Genomic DNA, 18,201 nt, shown 5'->3' with positions numbered 1-18,201 from the left:
TTCCAATCCACTCCCTGAAAACGGCTGCAAACGCTGTGGAGACGCCCAGATCTGCCTTCTTCCTGTCCATCTTCTTTACGGTCCGCTCTGCGACCGCTTTCTTCTCAAGACACGCACTGCGGCCGACGCGCATGCACATTCCACACCCGTTCGCACTGCAGCGATAAACCGATGCGTGCGAATGGTTCGGAATGACCCCCATAGTACACTGCTTATACAGAGCACATAGGGGGTCATTCTGAGTTGATCGTAGCTGTGCGGCTGGCTGGGAGAACCTCTTCGCTGCCTGGGTCGCAGCGGCTGTGTGTGATGTCACGCAGCCACCGCGGCCCGCCCCGCCAGCTGTCCGGCCGCGCCTTCGGCCATCCAGCATGTGCCGGAGCACTGAGGCACCGGCCCTGCGACCAGGGGCAGCGTCGAGCAACTCCCAGTCAGCCGCAGCAGCACTGGCCGGGAGTTACTCGAGAAGTACAAAAGCATAGCCGCTATGCGATGCTTTTGTACTTGTGCAGGGGGGTCGGACAGACATGCGGGCGGGCTAGCCCTGTGCTGGGCGTCTCCCCGCTTGTCTGGGAACATGATCATAGCTGTGCTAAATTTAGAACAGCTACGATCAACTCGGAATGACCCCTATAGTACACTGCTCATACACGTCACATAGTACACTGCTTACACACAGCATATAGGGGGTCATTCTGACCCGATCGCATGCTGCAGTTTAATGCAGCGGTGCGATCGGGTCAGAACTGCGCCGGCGGCCCGCTACAATCGCCTGTGCCTGATTGACAGGCAGAGGTGGTCGCTGGGCAGGGGGGGCGGAAAGGCTGCGTTTGGCCGCCGTTTCGTGGGCAAGGTCCGGCCAACGCAGGCGTGGCCGGACCGAACGGGGGGTGGGCTGCAGTGACTGCGTGATGTCACACGCAGCCGCTGCGGGCCGGGGAGCGATGAGTAGCTCCCGGCCATCACACTAAAGCTGCGCTGGTCGGGTGCTACTTGTGAAGTGCAAAGGCATCGCTGCTGTGCGATGCCTTTGCCCTCCTGCGGGGGGGGGGGGGGGGCTGCACTGACATGTGGGCATCCCCCCGCATGTCAGTGTGAATGATCGTAGCTGTGCTAAATTTAGCACAGCTACGATCATCTCAGAATGACCCCCATTGTACACTGCTTACACACAGCACATAGGTGGTCATTCCGAGTTGATCGCAGCCAGCAACTTTTTGCTGCTGCTGCGATCAACTAGTCCACGCCTATGGGGGAGTGTATTTTAGCTTAGCAGTGCTGCGATCACTTGTGCAGTCCTGCTAAGCTAAAAAAAATGTCAAGCAGAACAAGACTAGCCCTGGACATAACCTGTGCAACGATCTCTGCGATGCTGGTGTAATACCCTGTGTCTTATAGCACGTTTATTTGGTAATCTGGAGATATTGCTGACTTAACTAGTGACGTATATATATATTTGTGTAAGACAAGAAAATAAACTTTAATGTATAATAGCGTGCAGGTGGCTATCGCCGACTGACTGGTAGCGCCATTCGACACATTGGGCGCATGACAATGGGATCTTTCTCGTGCCCAGGGAGAGAGTCAATGGACTGGTAACGTGCCAGTAGCGGGACACATCCGGGGACCCCTGGAATAGGTGATAAAAGGGGTGATCCATTGGACCGTTAGAGAGTAGCCTGAGGTACCTGCACGTGAGTGGTGGTGGGCAGCACGACAGCACAGACTGGCTCCTAAGTGCGGGAAAACGGAGGAAATCGTGAGGAACAGAGAGCACTCGGTTTTACCCGATTCCAGACTAACCCCTGTGGCTATCAAGAGGAGAGTGTGTTAAGCGGCCGCCGAAGGGACATACTTGCCATGCTGTCCAGTCGCCCCGGGAGGAGATAGTGCGGAGGTGCTGCTGAGGTGAGAAACCAGCTGTAGCGGTATAGTGGCGGTTGCAAGTGGCTGGCGGGACCCGGCAAAGAGCTCAGGGAATCAGATGCGGCAGAGGTAGTGGCGCCATAGCAACCCAGCCGCCAGCAACATCCCCTCCCCTCTAAAGGCAGTGTTCCAGTGCCGAGACTCGAACAGCCAGGGTGACAACCATCTGGGGAGAAGTCAGAGACGCACCTCGCAGCGGTACAGCTAAAGCATGGAAGTGTAAGGGTGTAAACGGTCTGATATACTACACTAAGCCCTGCCAGCTATAGAGGACACTTAGCTTTGCTTAGGCTGGAATGAGACGAAATTATAGTGAAATATGGCCCAGTGACTGATAAGGCTAATGTACCCTGTTAATATATGAAGGCAGAGAGAGTGTAGGACATAGCTGAGAAGCGCTGTCAAATTATATATTAAGTGTGGATAAAGTGAACTGTGATAGCACCACACACTTACAATTAACAACTTTCAGCAGTTATATAGCACCAGCGAGAAGGAGAGTCAGTGATTTTCTTTTATGCAACATTGAGTATTAACTCTTAAAAACTATATAGGTAATGTGTGCATCTACGTTAGAAGAACAGTGTGACCAGAGGTGAGGACATTACAACCCCGTCATAACACAGTGGCAATTGATAAGATAATAGTCAATTTAGCTGTGCCCGCCAGTAAATTGGGAAGTGATAAGTAGAAACTGTCGGCTAAAGTATAAGAGATTATTCGGTTACAAAGCTGAGGGATTGGAGTGAACAGAAAGTGCGGACACACTTCCCATAGTATATTGAAACAGGACATTGCCTAGCTCCATTTCAGCAAACTACCTCATGCAAGTTACCGCAAGCTAAATAGGATAAAATTGTTCTATGTCTGGTTATTAGTTTCGTCTCCAGAAGAATAGCCGAGTACAGGAAAACACAGTTCCGCTAGACTAGTCGCTGTTGATAGCCGACCGGTGTCCCCACGCCACCGCAGAGTAACCCTTCTACATCAGAATTCAGTTTCTTCTGGAATTTCGTTAGGCTCAATTCACACTTTGGAATACAAAGTTGATATTACTCATTTGATAAAGAGATTTCCAGCGCGTTTGTGCAGGATTATTTCTCCCGCTACAGTAAGAAGCAACACTCTTTGTTTGCTGCCCTTAAAGCTACGGATAAATCGAGACTCCATGTGCACCACCGTAATGGCCATTTAACATAACTAGACTGTATAGTATAATTGATAAAAGGGAGTTTAATAGTATTTGCTATAGCAAATGATATCGCTACAATTGTAGTTACTGGTGTATCGCAATTCATGTAATGTTGTTTCCAGTTAAAATGCTAAGAAATAACTGTATTCAGCTGACCTTATTTATTTTAGTAAGTATGTTATCTTTAATCTAGTAACAATTTATTTTCTCAAGGGAAGCCGAGACTTGCTGTGGCTGAACAATAAAACTATTTGGATTTCTTGTTTATTTCATTCAGTTGTGCAAGATAGTATTAATCAAATAAAGCAAAGTGGGTTTTACTCTGTTTTGAACCTAATAGCGGTTACCAGTGATAAATCCATCTTCACCGTTTTGGCAAAGAACAGGAAGACCCAGGACAAGAAAAGGTGCAAATTACACTCTATCAGGAACAGTTTCGGAATTCTACACTGGGGCGACTTTGACGTCAGACATCCGCCCTCCGTTCTCCTGGACACGCCTGCGTTTTCTTCACCAATCCCCGAAAACGGCAGGCAACGGTCTGGTGACACCCAGGAACGCCTTCTGTCTGTCAATCTTCTTGCGGTCGGCTCTGCGACCACTTTCTTCGTTGGCAGACCGACAAACCCCTGCGTGCGTACGGGTCGGAATGACCCCCCTAGTACACTGCTCCTACACAGCACATAGTACACTGCTTACACACAGCACATAGGGGGCCATTCCGAGTTGATCGCTCGTTAGCTAGTTTTAGCAGCCGTGCAAACGCTTTGCCGCCGCCCACTGGGGAGTGTATTTTAGCTTAGCAGAAGTGTGAACGCATGTGCAGCCGAGCTATGCAAAAAGAGTTTGTGCAGTTTCTGCGTAGCTCTGAACCTACTCAGCGCTTGTGATCACTTCAGCCTATTTGTGTCCGGATTTGACGTCAGACCCCCGTCCAGCGAATGCCCAGCCACGCCTGCGTTTCTTCAGACACACCTGCGTTTTTCCAAACACTCCCTGAAAACGGTCAGTTGCCACCCAGAAACGCCCACTTCATGTCAATCTTCTTGCGCCCTCCAGTGCAAATGGAATCGTCGCTAGAACCTGTGCGACGTGTACGTCGCGCGTGCGCATTGCGGTGCATACGCATGCGCAGAAATGCCGATTTTTAGCCTGATGGCTGCGCTGCGAACAACGGCTGCTAGCGATCAACTCGGAATGGCCCCCATACTACACTGCTAACACACAGTACACAGTACACTGCTTCCACACAGCACATAGTACACTGCTAACACACAGTACACAGTACACTGCTTCCACACAGCACATAGTACACTGCTAACACACAGTACACAGTACACTGCTTCCACACAGCACATAGTACACTGCTAACACACAGTACACAGTACACTGCTTCCACACAGCACATAGTACACTGTTAACACACAGTACACAGTACACTGCTTCCACACAGCACATAGTACACTGCTAACACACAGTACACAGTACACTGCCTCCACACAGCACATAGTACACTACTAACACACAGTACACAGTACACTGCTTCCACACAGCACATAGTACACTGCTAACACACAGTACACAGTACACTGCCTCCACACAGCACATAGTACACTACTAACACACAGTACACAGTACACTGCTTCCACACAGCACATAGTACACTGCGTATACACAGTACACAGTACACTGCCTCCACACAGCACATAGTACACTACTAACACACAGTACACAGTACACTGCTTCCACACAGCACATAGTACACTGCTAACACACAGTACACAGTACACTGCTTCCACACAGCACATAGTACACTGCGTATACACAGTACACAGTACACTGCTTCCACACAGCACATAGTACACTGCTTACACACAGCACATAGTACACTGCTCCACAGCATAATCCACAACAGTTAGCAATATCTGTATATATTTTACAGCTCAGTTACAGTTACTAGCAGCTGCCTAGTATATTATTAAAATTGTTAATGTACTTAGGGGGTAATTCCGAGTTGATCGCTAGCTGCCGTTGTTCGCAGCTCAGCGATCAGGCTAAAAATCAGGATTTCTGCGCATGCGTATGCACCGCAATGCGCACGCGCGACATACGGGTACAAAGAGAATTGTGGTTTTGCACAGGTTCTAGCGACGTTTACATTCGCACTGGCGGCCGCAAGAAGATTGACAGGAAGGGGGCGTTTCTGGGTGGCAACTGACCATTTTCAGGGAGTGTTTGGAAAAATGCAGGCGTGCCAGGGAAAACGCAGGCATGCCAGGGACAATGCAGGCGTGGCTGGGCGAGTATGTGACATCAAAAGCCAACCCTCCAACGTTAGAATCAACGCACACGAAGAGTAAGTTCAGGGATGGTCTTGTTTTTCACAAAATATTTTTGCAGGCGCTCTGCTGCACAGGCATTCGCACTTCTGCAAAGCGAAAATACACTCCCCAGTGGGCGGCGACAATGCGTTTTCGTGGCTGCTAAAAACTGCTAGCGAGCGATCAACTCGGAATGACCCCCTTAGTGTCTGAAATATTATTTTTGTATTATAATTATTATTCGTTTCTGAAATAATAAATGCAGCCTTACCGCGGGTCTTTTCCACACAAGTCCTTGCACTTGGTCTGATTTCGGACCCAGATCATTGACCCCCAGCGATGGCTGGCGGGCAGGGAAGGTTGGGTCTTCGAATAAAGTTCCAGATGCCAAGCACCGTGCCCTTAGCTCTTCATAGTCCTGGTTTAAATACTTTACTGGGTTCTTATTGGATCCAACACCCAGGGCTGCGCTCTTGTCCTTGGCTAGGGTAGCGGCAATGCTGGCCATAGTGCTGCTGTGCTGTCTGCAGGAGTAGAGGGTGACACGGGAAAGATGCTCTATATATAGTGATACAGATGTAGGAGAGGCCGCCCTGAGGATAGAAGGGAGGAGGTGACAAGGGGAGATGTACAGCAGTGACTGGAAGGTGTGAGGAGGATGTCACTGAGAAAGCTGTCTGTCACTCACTGGGCGTGTCACTAATCATTCCCTTATCACCCTGCGTGGCACAGGTGTGGTTCATTAGGTAGACATGGTCAAAAGGTCGGCATGAGTTTTTTTTTACCGTTTTAATGTTTTTGATGTTGTTTTCTTCGTACAGTGACGGGGAACCAGAGCCGGCCATAGGCATAGGCACTGGTTCCCCGTCACTGTACGAATCAGCTTCTGCTGATTAAAATGATATGGAGCATGCCTATATTCTGTATGTAGCATTTCATATGCAGATACAGCCACAGTCTCACACAGTATATTGGCATGCTGCATATCAGTTTAATCAGCAGAAGCTGCCTAGCCACATAGCAATGCAAATAAGATGCATTTTCATCAAAAAAAAAAGGTGCCAGACGTTAGCATTGAGGCAAGATTTATGAGGACACATCTGTATCCAAGCAGAGGCAGAGGTCACAGTGTTAGTGGAAGTGTGAGTGCTGTATGCATGTGAGTGGGTTGGTTGTGCAGTAGTTTTCGGAATATGTGTAAGGAGCATTATGTGTGTCATGTAAAAATGCATTAATAATGTGCAACATGTGTGTAAGGGGCACTATGTGTGTCATTATGTGTATAAGGGCATTAATAATGTGCAACATATGTGTAAGGGGCACTGTGTGTCCTTATGTGTATAAGGGCATTAATAATGTGCAACATATGTGTAAAGGGCCACTATATGTGTCATTATGTGTATAAGGGCATTAATAATGTGCGGCATATGTGTAACAGGGTACTACTGTATGTGTGTCATGTGTATAGGGGCACTAATAATGTGCAGCAAATGTGTAGGGTGCACTATGTGTGTCATTATGTGTATAAGGGCATTAATGTGCGGCATATGTGTAAGGGACATTATGTGTAAAAGGGCATTAATAAAGGTTGTCATAATGTGTAAGGTGCATTATGTTTATAAGGACATTAATGTGTTTCATATGTGTAAGGGGCATTACTGTGTGGAATTGTGTCTAAATGCATTACTAATGTGTGGCATTATGTGTATAAGGTGCTCTATTATGTGGCGTTGCATATAGAAAGGGCACTACTGTGTCGTCTAATGTGAATAAAGAGCAATAGGGTGTGGTGTAATGTGAATGTGGAGCAATTCAGTGTGATGTAATGTGAATAAGGGGCTCTACTGTGAGGAGTAACGTTTATAAGGTAAAGTGATACTACTGTGTGATGTAATGTGAATTAGGGACACTATCGCAAGATAAATGTGAATAAAGTTGCAGTACTGTGTGGCGTAATTGGAATTGGGGTTACTATTGTGTGGCCATGCCCCTTCCCAGCAAGAAGATGCCCCTTTTTGGGCTGTGCGTCAAATGTGCGAACTGTTCCTATTTAAAATATAGGGGGTACAAGGACTGCTATGGGTGAGGGGTGATGGTGCTGGGAAAGAGATGCAAGGTCAGAGGCGGAACCAGCGGTGGTGCTAGGGGGCACCAGCCATAATCTTGCCTAGGGCATCATATTGGTTAGGGCCGGCTCTGCGGGGAACCCCTATTAGTGCACCGCGTCCCCTCGCTTCGGGCAAGGTGCCTCACTCCGCTACCGCTGCGCTCGGCACAGGTTACCGTTCCCAATTGTAGTCCACGTGGCTCGTTAAGTATGAAAAAGGTCCAAAAATTAAAAAAATTGTGAAAAACTTGATGTCCGCGGACATGTCAACCTAATGACCGCAATCCCAGGGCACATCCTCTGTGTGTATCTGCCAGGTGTGTGCTATAGAAGATCTACAGTATCTAGGTAGACAGTCATTGGGTTGACCCCTTATGGTCGACGTGCATTGGGTTGATAGGGTCAAAAGGTCAACCGCTAAAGTAGACAGTGGGTAAGGTCGATAGGTATAAAAGGTTGACAGGGTCAAAAGGTCAACATGACAATTGTCGACACAAGTTTCAGCATATGTGACGGCAATCAGTGGAAACATGTACCCTTGTGGGCTTTCTTAGCTTGCCACACTTTGGGCACGGTGGCTGGCTGCACTCGCCATAAGTTACTATTCCCATTTGTAGTCCACGTGGGTAGTAAAACAAGAAAAGAATGTGAAAGCATGTAGAAAACAAAAAAGTGTGTCAGCCATTTGTGAGTCGACCATTGTTCTGTCAACATTTTGAACCTGTTGACCTTTGTAACTGTCGGTCTTAAGCACTGTCTAACTTTTGGCAGTCAACTTTTTGTCCCTGTCGACCTAATACATTTCGACTATATAGACTCAACCTATTGAGTGCCGACATAAACACTGTTGACCTATCATCCGGAACCGTTCTGCCAGATCTGGGGATAATACTCTAAACCAGGGGTGGGGAACCTTTTTTCTACCAAGGGCCATTTGGATATTTATAAAATTCTTCGGGGGCCATACAAAAATTATTAACTTAAAAATTACCCTGCCCCCCAGTAGTTATGTCCCCAGCAGTTATGCCCCTTAGTGGTACTGAGTACGCGCGGTGAAGGCGCACGCTTGGCAAAAAATGGGTGTGGCCAATTAAAATGGGCCGTGATACACATATGTCCCCAATAGTGCAGTGCCAGATACACATATGTCAGTGCAGTGCCAGATACACATATGCCACCACAGTGCCAGATACACAAATGCCCCCACAGTGCCAGAAACACAAATGCCCCCACAGTGCCAGATACACAAATGCCCCCACAGTGCCAGATACACAGATTCCCCACATATGCCCCCACACCCCACTGTGCTGCTCACCGCTGCTGTGTGTCAGGGGAGGCGAGGAGAGTGCAGCGTGCACCTCTCTTGTCCCTTAGTGCTCCGTCCGGCGGCGGCGTGTCTCAGCTGTCAGGGATCATGCAGGGAGGAGAGCACAGCTATGTTGGGCGGCGGTGGCGGCATGTAGGACCTCAAACCATCCGGCTCCTGATTGGCTGCCGGTCTGCGAGCTCTGATGGCTCACAAACCGGCGGCTGGTTTGAGATCCTACCCCGCCAATGCCGCCGAGCATAGCTGCGCTCTCCTCCCTTCCTTGACAGCTGAGACACGCTGCCAACTGACTGAGGGGTGGCGTGTCTTGCTGACACACCGCAGAAGGTGGGCCGGAACAAACGGCTTTGCGGACCTTATATGGCCCGCAAGCCGGAGGTTCCCCACCCCTTCTCTAAACAGTGACATTATACATATATACTTGGTGGGATCGCTCCCCGTTATCAATCTCTACTGCACCTGATGTCCCCACAATTCACCTGCAGGTTATTGCGTCCAGTTGTAAAGCGCAACAGAATTTTCTGCGCTATATAAGAAATTGTTAATAATTAATAAATAACTTTAGCTCCCACAGAGTCAATGAGCTCCTGGGTCTTAACTGTTTTTAGCCCAGATATGTCTATGTTATAATATTCAATATTTGGTGTTTAACTTCTGACTCAACTCCTTAGGATATAACATGTATTGCATTTAATATGTATTTTGGGCATAAAGCTATGATGTACATGTTTACTGAGCTTATCATCTGAGTGTTATTTCTGTTTAATATCTGTAACTCATGATCTTACGTAGATGTGGACGTCTAGCGCCTGTTTTGCTGCACTGTTTGTGTACAGTTGGTTACTAGGTGAAGAGCTTGTCACTAACTGAGCCATTGCCAGTGCTTGGTATGCCCAGTTTAATGATATCATACAGGCATACAGGGCCGGTTCTAAGACTTGTGGCGCCCCGGGCAAAATATGGGGGGGCTTGGCTTCAATTGGGGGCGTGGTCACGACGCTGAAAGAAAAAAAGAAAAAATAAAAAGTATACTTACCATCCCCATCCCTGATTCAGACCCCCTCCGCCGGCGGCGCCGCTCTTCTCCTCTCCTCTCTTCTCTTCTCTTCGATCTATGGGAGAGACGTTATTACTAGAGATGAGCGGGTTCGGTTCCTCTGAATCCGAACCCGCCCGAACTTCAGGTTTTTTACACGGGTCCGAGCAGGCTCGGATCTTCCCGCCTTGCTCGGCTAACCCGAGCGCGCCCGAACGTCATCATCACGCTGTCGGATTCTCGCGAGGCTCGGATTCTATCGCGAGACTCGGATTCTATATAAGGAGCCGCGCGTCGCCGCCATTTTCACACGTGCATTGAGAGTCATAGGGAGAGGACGTGGCTGGCGTCCTCTCCGTTTAGAGAAGAGAGAGACACAGTATTTTGGGGAGCATTATTAGGAGGAGTACTACTATACTGTATACTACTATACTACTTGCTGAAGTGATATTTATAGATTAGATAGTGTGACTGTAAGTGTATTATCTGACTTGTGGGGGAGACACTGACAGTGGGGAGCAGTTAGAGTCTGAGAGCAGGACTCAGGAGTACATATAACGTACAGTGCACACTTTTGCTGCCAGAGTCAGTGCCACACTGCCATTGTTGTGACCACACTGACCACCAGTATAATAATATATTTTGTGATTGTCTGCTTAGGCCTCGGAGTACTAGTTGCAAGTTGCAACGTGACCTGAAGTGACCACCAGTTTAATAATCAATCACCACCAGTTTAATATATATATATATATATATATATATATAATTGTATATAATATATATATATATATATAATATTGTATACCACCTACCCGTGGTTTTTTTTTTTTTTCATTCTTCTTTATACATACTACTATAGTAGCTTACTGTAGCAGTCTGCGGTGCTGTGCTGACCTGACAGTGTCCAGCAGGTCCGTCATCAGTCATTACATAATAAATATATATAGTACCTGTCCGGCTGCAGTACTAGTGATATTATATTGATTTCATCTCATTATCAATAATTTATCATCCAGTCTAGACTCTATATTAGCAGCAGACACAGTACGTTAGTCCACGGCTGTAGCTACCTCTGTGTCGGCACTCGGCAGTCCATCCATAATTGTATACCACCTACCCGTGGTTTTTTTTTTTCTTTCTTCTTTGTACATACTACTATAGAGTATAGTAGCTTACTGTAGCAGTCTGCGGTGCTGCTGAGCTGACAGTGTCCAGCAGGTCCGTCATCAGTCATCATTACCTAATAAATATATTATCTACCTGTCCGGCTGCAGTACTAGTGATATTATATATACATACATATATATATTGATTTCATCTCATTATCAATCATCCAGTCTATATTAGCAGCAGACACAGTACGTTAGTCCACGGCTGTAGCTACCTCTGTGTCGGCACTCGGCAGTCCATCCATAATTGTATACCACCTACCCGTGGTTTTTTTTTTCTTTCTTCTTTGTACATACTACTATAGAGTATAGTAGCTTACTGTAGCAGTCTGCGGTGCTGCTGAGCTGACAGTGTCCAGCAGGTCCGTCATCAGTCATCATTACCTAATAAATATATTATCTACCTGTCCGGCTGCAGTACTAGTGATATTATATATACATACATATATATATTGATTTCATCTCATTATCAATCATCCAGTCTATATTAGCAGCAGACACAGTACGTTAGTCCACGGCTGTAGCTACCTCTGTGTCGGCACTCGGCAGTCCATCCATAATTGTATACCACCTACCCGTGTTTTTTTTTTCTTTCTTCTTTGTACATACTACTATAGTATAGTAGCTTACTGTAGCAGTCTGCGGTGCTGCTGAGCTGACAGTGTCCAGCAGGTCCGTCATCAGTCATCATTACCTAATAAATATATTATCTACCTGTCCGGCTGCAGTACTAGTGATATTATATATACATACATATATATATTAATTTCATCTCATTATCAATCATCCAGTCTATATTAGCAGCAGACACAGTACGTTAGTCCACGGCTGTAGCTACCTCTGTGTCGGCACTCGGCAGTCCATCCATAATTGTATACCACCTACCCGTGGTTTTTTTTTTTTCTTTCTTCTTTGTACATACTACTATAGAGTATAGTAGCTTACTGTAGCAGTCTGCGGTGCTGCTGAGCTGACAGTGTCCAGCAGGTCCGTCATCAGTCATCATTACCTAATAAATATATTATCTACCTGTCCGGCTGCAGTACTAGTGATATTATATATACATACATATATATATTGATTTCATCTCATTATCAATCATCCAGTCTATATTAGCAGCAGACACAGTACGTTAGTCCACGGCTGTAGCTACCTCTGTGTCGGCACTCGGCAGTCCATCCATAATTGTATACCACCTACCCGTGGTTTTTTTTTTTTCTTTCTTCTTTGTACATACTACTATAGTATAGTAGCTTACTGTAGCAGTCTGCGGTGCTGCTGAGCTGACAGTGTTCAGCAGGTCCGTCATCAGTCATCATTACCTAATAAATATATTATCTACCTGTCCGGCTGCAGTACTAGTGATATTATATATACATACATATATATATATTGATTTCATCTCATTATCATCCAGTCTATATTAGCAGCAGACACAGTACGGTAGTCCACGGCTGTAGCTACCTCTGTGTCGGCACTCGGCAGTCCATCCATAAGTATACTAGTATCCATCCATCTCCATTGTTTACCTGAGGTGCCTTTTAGTTGTGCCTATTAAAATATTGAGAACAAAAATGTTGAGGTTCCAAAATTAGGGAAAGATCAAGATCCACTTCCACCTCGTGCTGAAGCTGCTGCCACTAGTCATGGCCGAGACGATGAAATGCCAGCAACGTCGTCTGCCAAGGCCGATGCCCAATGTCATAGTACAGAGCATGTCAAATCCAAAACACCAAATATCAGTAAAAAAAGGACTCCAAAACCTAAAATAAAATTGTCGGAGGAGAAGCGTAAACTTGCCAATATGCCATTTACCACACGGAGTGGCAAGGAACGGCTGAGGCCCTGGCCTATGTTCATGGCTAGTGGTTCAGCTTCACATGAGGATGGAAGCACTCAGCCTCTCGCTAGAAAACTGAAAAGACTCAAGCTGGCAAAAGCACCGCAAAGAACTGTGCGTTCTTCGAAATCCCAAATCCACAAGGAGAGTCCAATTGTGTCGGTTGCGATGCCTGACCTTCCCAACACTGGACGTGAAGAGCATGCGCCTTCCACCATTTGCACGCACCCTGCAAGTGCTGGAAGGAGCACCCGCAGTCCAGTTCCTGATAGTCAGATTGAAGATGTCAGTGTTGAAGTACACCAGGATGAGGAGGATATGGGTGTTGCTGGCGCTGGGGAGGAAATTGACCAGGAGGATTCTGATGGTGAGGTGGTTTGTTTAAGTCAGGCACCCGGGGAGACACCTGTTGTCCGTGGGAGGAATATGGCCGTTGACATGCCTGGTGAAAATACCAAAAAAATCAGCTCTTCAGTGTGGAGGTATTTCAACAGAAAAGCGGACAACAGGTGTCAAGCCGTGTGTTGCCTTTGTCAAGCTGTAATAAGTAGGGGTAAGGACGTTAACCACCTCGGAACATCCTCCCTTATACGTCACCTGCAGCGCATTCATAATAAGTCAGTGACAAGTTCAAAAACTTTGGGTGACAGCGGAAGCAGTCCACTGACCAGTAAATCCCTTCCTCTTGTAACCAAGCTCACGCAAACCACCCCACCAACTCCCTCAGTGTCAATTTCCTCCTTCCCCAGGAATGCCAATAGTCCTGCAGGCCATGTCACTGGCAATTCTGACGATTCCTCTCCTGCCTGGGATTCCTCCGATGCATCCTTGCGTGTAACGCCTACTGCTGCTGGCGCTGCTGTTGTTGCTGCTGGGAGTCGATGGTCATCCCAGAGGGGAAGTCGGAAGACCACTTGTACTACTTCCAGTAAGCAATTGACTGTCCAACAGTCCTTTGCGAGGAAGATGAAATATCACAGCAGTCATCCTGCTGCAAAGCGGATAACTGAGGCCTTGACAACTATGTTGGTGTTAGACGTGCGTCCGGTATCCGCCGTTAGTTCACAGGGAACTACACAATTTCTTGAGGTAGTGTGCCCCCGTTACCAAATACCATCTAGGTTCCACTTCTCTAGGCAGGCGATACCGAAAATGTACACAGACCTCAGAAAAAGACTCACCAGTGTCCTAAAAAATGCAGCTGTACCCAATGTCCACTTAACCACGGACATGTGGACAAGTGGAGCAGGGCAGGGTCAGGACTATATGACTGTGACAGCCCACTGGGTAGATGTATGGACTCCCGCCGCAAGAACAGCAGCGGCGGCACCAGTAGCAGCATCTCGCAAACGCCAACTCTTTCCTAGGCAGGCTACGCTTTGTATCACCGCTTTCCAGAATACGCACACAGCTGAAAACCTCTTACGGCAACTGAGGAAGATCATCGCGGAATGGCTTACCCCAATTGGACTCTCCTGTGGATTTGTGGCATCGGACAACGCCAGCAATATTGTGTGTGCATTAAATATGGGCAAATTCCAGCACGTCCCATGTTTTGCACATACCTTGAATTTGGTGGTGCAGAATTTTTAAAAAAACGACAGGGGCGTGCAAGAGATGCTGTCGGTGGCCAGAAGAATTGCGGGACACTTTCGGCGTACAGGCACCACGTACAGAAGACTGGAGCACCACCAAAAACTACTGAACCTGCCCTGCCATCATCTGAAGCAAGAAGTGGTAACGAGGTGGAATTCAACCCTCTATATGCTTCAGAGGTTGGAGGAGCAGCAAAAGGCCATTCAAGCCTATACAATTGAGCACGATATAGGAGGTGGAATGCACCTGTCTCAAGCGCAGTGGAGAATGATTTCAACGTTGTGCAAGGTTCTGATGCCCTTTGAACTTGCCACACGTGAAGTCAGTTCAGACACTGCCAGCCTGAGTCAGGTCATTCCCCTCATCAGGCTTTTGCAGAAGAAGCTGGAGACATTGAAGGAGGAGCTAACACGGAGCGATTCCGCTAGGCATGTTGGACTTGTGGATGGAGCCCTTAATTCGCTTAACAAGGATTCACGGGTGGTCAATCTGTTGAAATCAGAGCACTACATTTTGGCCACCGTGCTCGATCCTAGATTTAAAGCCTACCTTGGATCTCTCTTTCCGGCAGACACAAGTCTGCTGGGGTTGAAAGACCTGCTGGTGAGAAAATTGTCAAGTCAAGCGGAACGCGACCTGTCAACATCTCCTCCTTCACATTCTCCCGCAACTGGGGGTGCGAGGAAAAGGCTCAGAATTCCGAGCCCACCCGCTGGCGGTGATGCAGGGCAGTCTGGAGCGACTGCTGATGCTGACATCTGGTCCGGACTGAAGGACCTGACAACGATTACGGACATGTCGTCTACTGTCACTGCATATGATTCTCTAACCATTGAAAGAATGGTGGAGGATTATATGAGTGACCGCATCCAAGTAGGCACGTCACACAGTCCGTACTTATACTGGCAGGAAAAAGAGGCAATTTGGAGGCCCTTGCACAAACTGGCTTTATTCTACCTAAGTTGCCCTCCCACAAGTGTGTACTCCGAAAGAGTGTTTAGTGCCGCCGCTCACCTTGTCAGCAATCGGCGTACGAGGTTACATCCAGAAAATGTGGAGAAGATGATGTTCATTAAAATTAATTATAATCAATTCCTCCGTGGAGACATTGACCAGCAGCAATTGCCTCCACAAAGTACACAGGGAGCTGAGATGGTGGATTCCAGTGGGGACGAATTGATAATCTGTGAGGAGGGGGATGTACACGGTGATATATCGGAGGATGATGATGAGGTGGACATCTTGCCTCTGTAGAGCCAGTTTGTGCAAGGAGAGATTAATTGCTTCTTTTTTGGTGGGGGTCCAAACCAACCCGTCATTTCAGTCACAGTCGTGTGGCAGACCCTGTCACTGAAATGATGGGTTGGTTAAAGTGTGCATGTCCTGTTTATACAACATAAGGGTGGGTGGGAGGGCCCAAGGACAATTCCATCTTGCACCTCTTTTTTCTTTAATTTTTCTTTGCGTCATGTGCTGTTTGGGGAGGGTTTTTTGGAAGGGACATCCTGCAAGACACTGCAGTGCCACTCCTAGATGGGCCCGGTGTTTGTATCGGCCACTAGGGTCGCTTATCTTACTCACACAGCTACCTCATTGCGCCCCTTTTTTTCTTTGCGTCATGTGCTGTTTGGGGAGGGTTTTTTGGAAGGGACATCCTGCGTGACACTGCAGTGACACTCCTAGATGGGCCCGGTGTTTGTGTCGGCCACTAGGGTCGCTTATCTTACTCACACAGCTACCTCATTGCGCCTCTTTTTTTCTTTGCGTCATGTGCTGTTTGGGGAGGGTTTTTTGGAAGGGACATCCTGCGTGACACTGCAGTGACACTCCTAGATGGGCCCGGTGTTTTTGTCGGCCACTAGGGTCGCTTATCTTACTCACACAGCTACCTCATTGCGCCTCTTTTTTTCTTTGCGTCATGTGCTGTTTGGGGAGGGTTTTTTGGAAGGGACATCCTGCGTGACACTGCAGTGACACTCCTAGATGGGCCCGGTGTTTGTGTCGGCCACTAGGGTCGCTTATCTTACTCACACAGCTACCTCATTGCGCCTCTTTTTTTCTTTGCGTCATGTGCTGTTTAGGGAGGGTTTTTTGGAAGGGACATCCTGCGTGACACTGCAGTGACACTCCTAGATGGGCCCGGTGTTTGTGTCGGCCACTAGGGTCGCTTATCTTACTCACACAGCTACCTCATTGCGCCTCTTTTTTTCTTTGCGTCATGTGCTGTTTGGGGAGGGTTTTTTGGAAGGGACATCCTGCATGACACTGCAGTGACACTCCTAGATGGGCCCGGTGTTTGTGTCGGCCACTAGGGTCGCTTATCTTACTCACACAGCTACCTCATTGCGCCTCTTTTTTTCTTTGCGTCATGTGCTGTTTGGGGAGGGTTTTTTGGAAGGGACATCCTGCGTGACACTGCAGTGACACTCCTAGATGGGCCCGGTGTTTGTGTCGGCCACTAGGGTCGCTTATCTTACTCACACAGCTACCTCATTGCGCCTCTTTTTTTCTTTGCGTCATGTGCTGTTTGGGGAGGGTTTTTTGGAAGGGACATCCTGCGTGACACTGCAGTGACACTCCTAGATGGGCCCGGTGTTTGTGTCGGCCACTAGGGTCGCTTAGCTTAGTCATCCAGCGACCTAGGTGCAAATTTTAGGACTAAAAATAATATTGTGAGGTGTGAGGTATTCAGAATAGACTGAAAATGAGTGTAAATTATGGTTTTTGAGGTTAATAATACTTTGGGATCAAAATGACCCCCAAATTCTATGATTTAAGCTGTTTTTTAGTGTTTTTTGAAAAAAACACCCGAATCCAAAACACACCCGAATCCGACAAAAAAAATTCGGTGAGGTTTTGCCAAAACGCGGTCGAACCCAAAACACGGCCGCGGAACCGAACCCAAAACCAAAACACAAAACCCGAAAAATTTCCGGCGCTCATCTCTAGTTATTACGTCTCTCCCATAGAACAGCATAGACACTAGAGGTCAATTATGACCCCTAGTGTCTGTGCCACTATGCTGTGCGTTGCGCGATGACGTCATCGCGCATCGCACAGCAAAGGTCCTCTACACGAAGGGAAACTAGACCGTAGCGTCTAGTTTCCCTTCATGGAGAGGACCTTTGCTGTGCGGTGCGCGATGACGTCATCACGCACCGCACAACTAAGGTCCTCTCAATGAAGGGAAACTAGACGCTACGCGTCTGGTTCCCTTCAAAGCGGGGGGGCACAGCAGGGCACTGCGGGGGGCACAGTGGCGGATCTTGCCCTGGTGCGGCGCCCTCCGGATGGCGCCGGCGCCCTCCGGAAGGCGGCGCCCCGGGCAAAAGTACCGCTTGCCCGTGGCAAGAACCGCCACTGATTGCATATCTATAGCAAAACATGCGCCAATCACTGAATAATGACCACAAACCCAGCAGTAATTTGCATTGTTTCAACGATGGCTCATTTTTATCAGGGATTATAAACAATCAGTCCATCTAACCTTAAGCAATACAACATGTGAATCACCCCACCTTGTTCTGGGACCACTCACCTAGCCGGCGGCGCTCAACAATGATATCATTAAACTGGGCATACCAAGCACTGGCAATGGCTCAGTTAGTGACAAGCTCTTCACCTAGTAACCAACTGTACACAAACAGTGCAGCAAAACAGGCGCTAGACGTCCACATCTACGTAAGA

The 18,201-nt window shown here is 47.7% G+C and overlaps 1 protein-coding gene across 1 annotated transcript in view; it reads right to left on the bottom strand.

Annotated features, from left to right (window-relative positions):
* Positions 1-5,947, bottom strand: part of LOC134910698 (calpain-8-like) — a 121,140-nt gene extending 115,193 nt beyond the window's left edge. Inside the window, exon 1 of the mRNA XM_063919020.1 lies at positions 5,711-5,947. Coding sequence (XP_063775090.1) covers positions 5,711-5,947 — 237 coding nt within the window. The remainder of the gene's footprint in view (positions 1-5,710) is intronic.
* Between the last annotated feature and the right edge of the window lie 12,254 nt (positions 5,948-18,201).

Source organism: Pseudophryne corroboree, chromosome 4, assembly GCF_028390025.1.
Source record: "Pseudophryne corroboree isolate aPseCor3 chromosome 4, aPseCor3.hap2, whole genome shotgun sequence".
In the NCBI taxonomy this organism is placed as follows: Eukaryota; Metazoa; Chordata; class Amphibia; order Anura; family Myobatrachidae; genus Pseudophryne; species Pseudophryne corroboree.
This window is presented reverse-complemented; position numbering and strand designations above follow the sequence as displayed.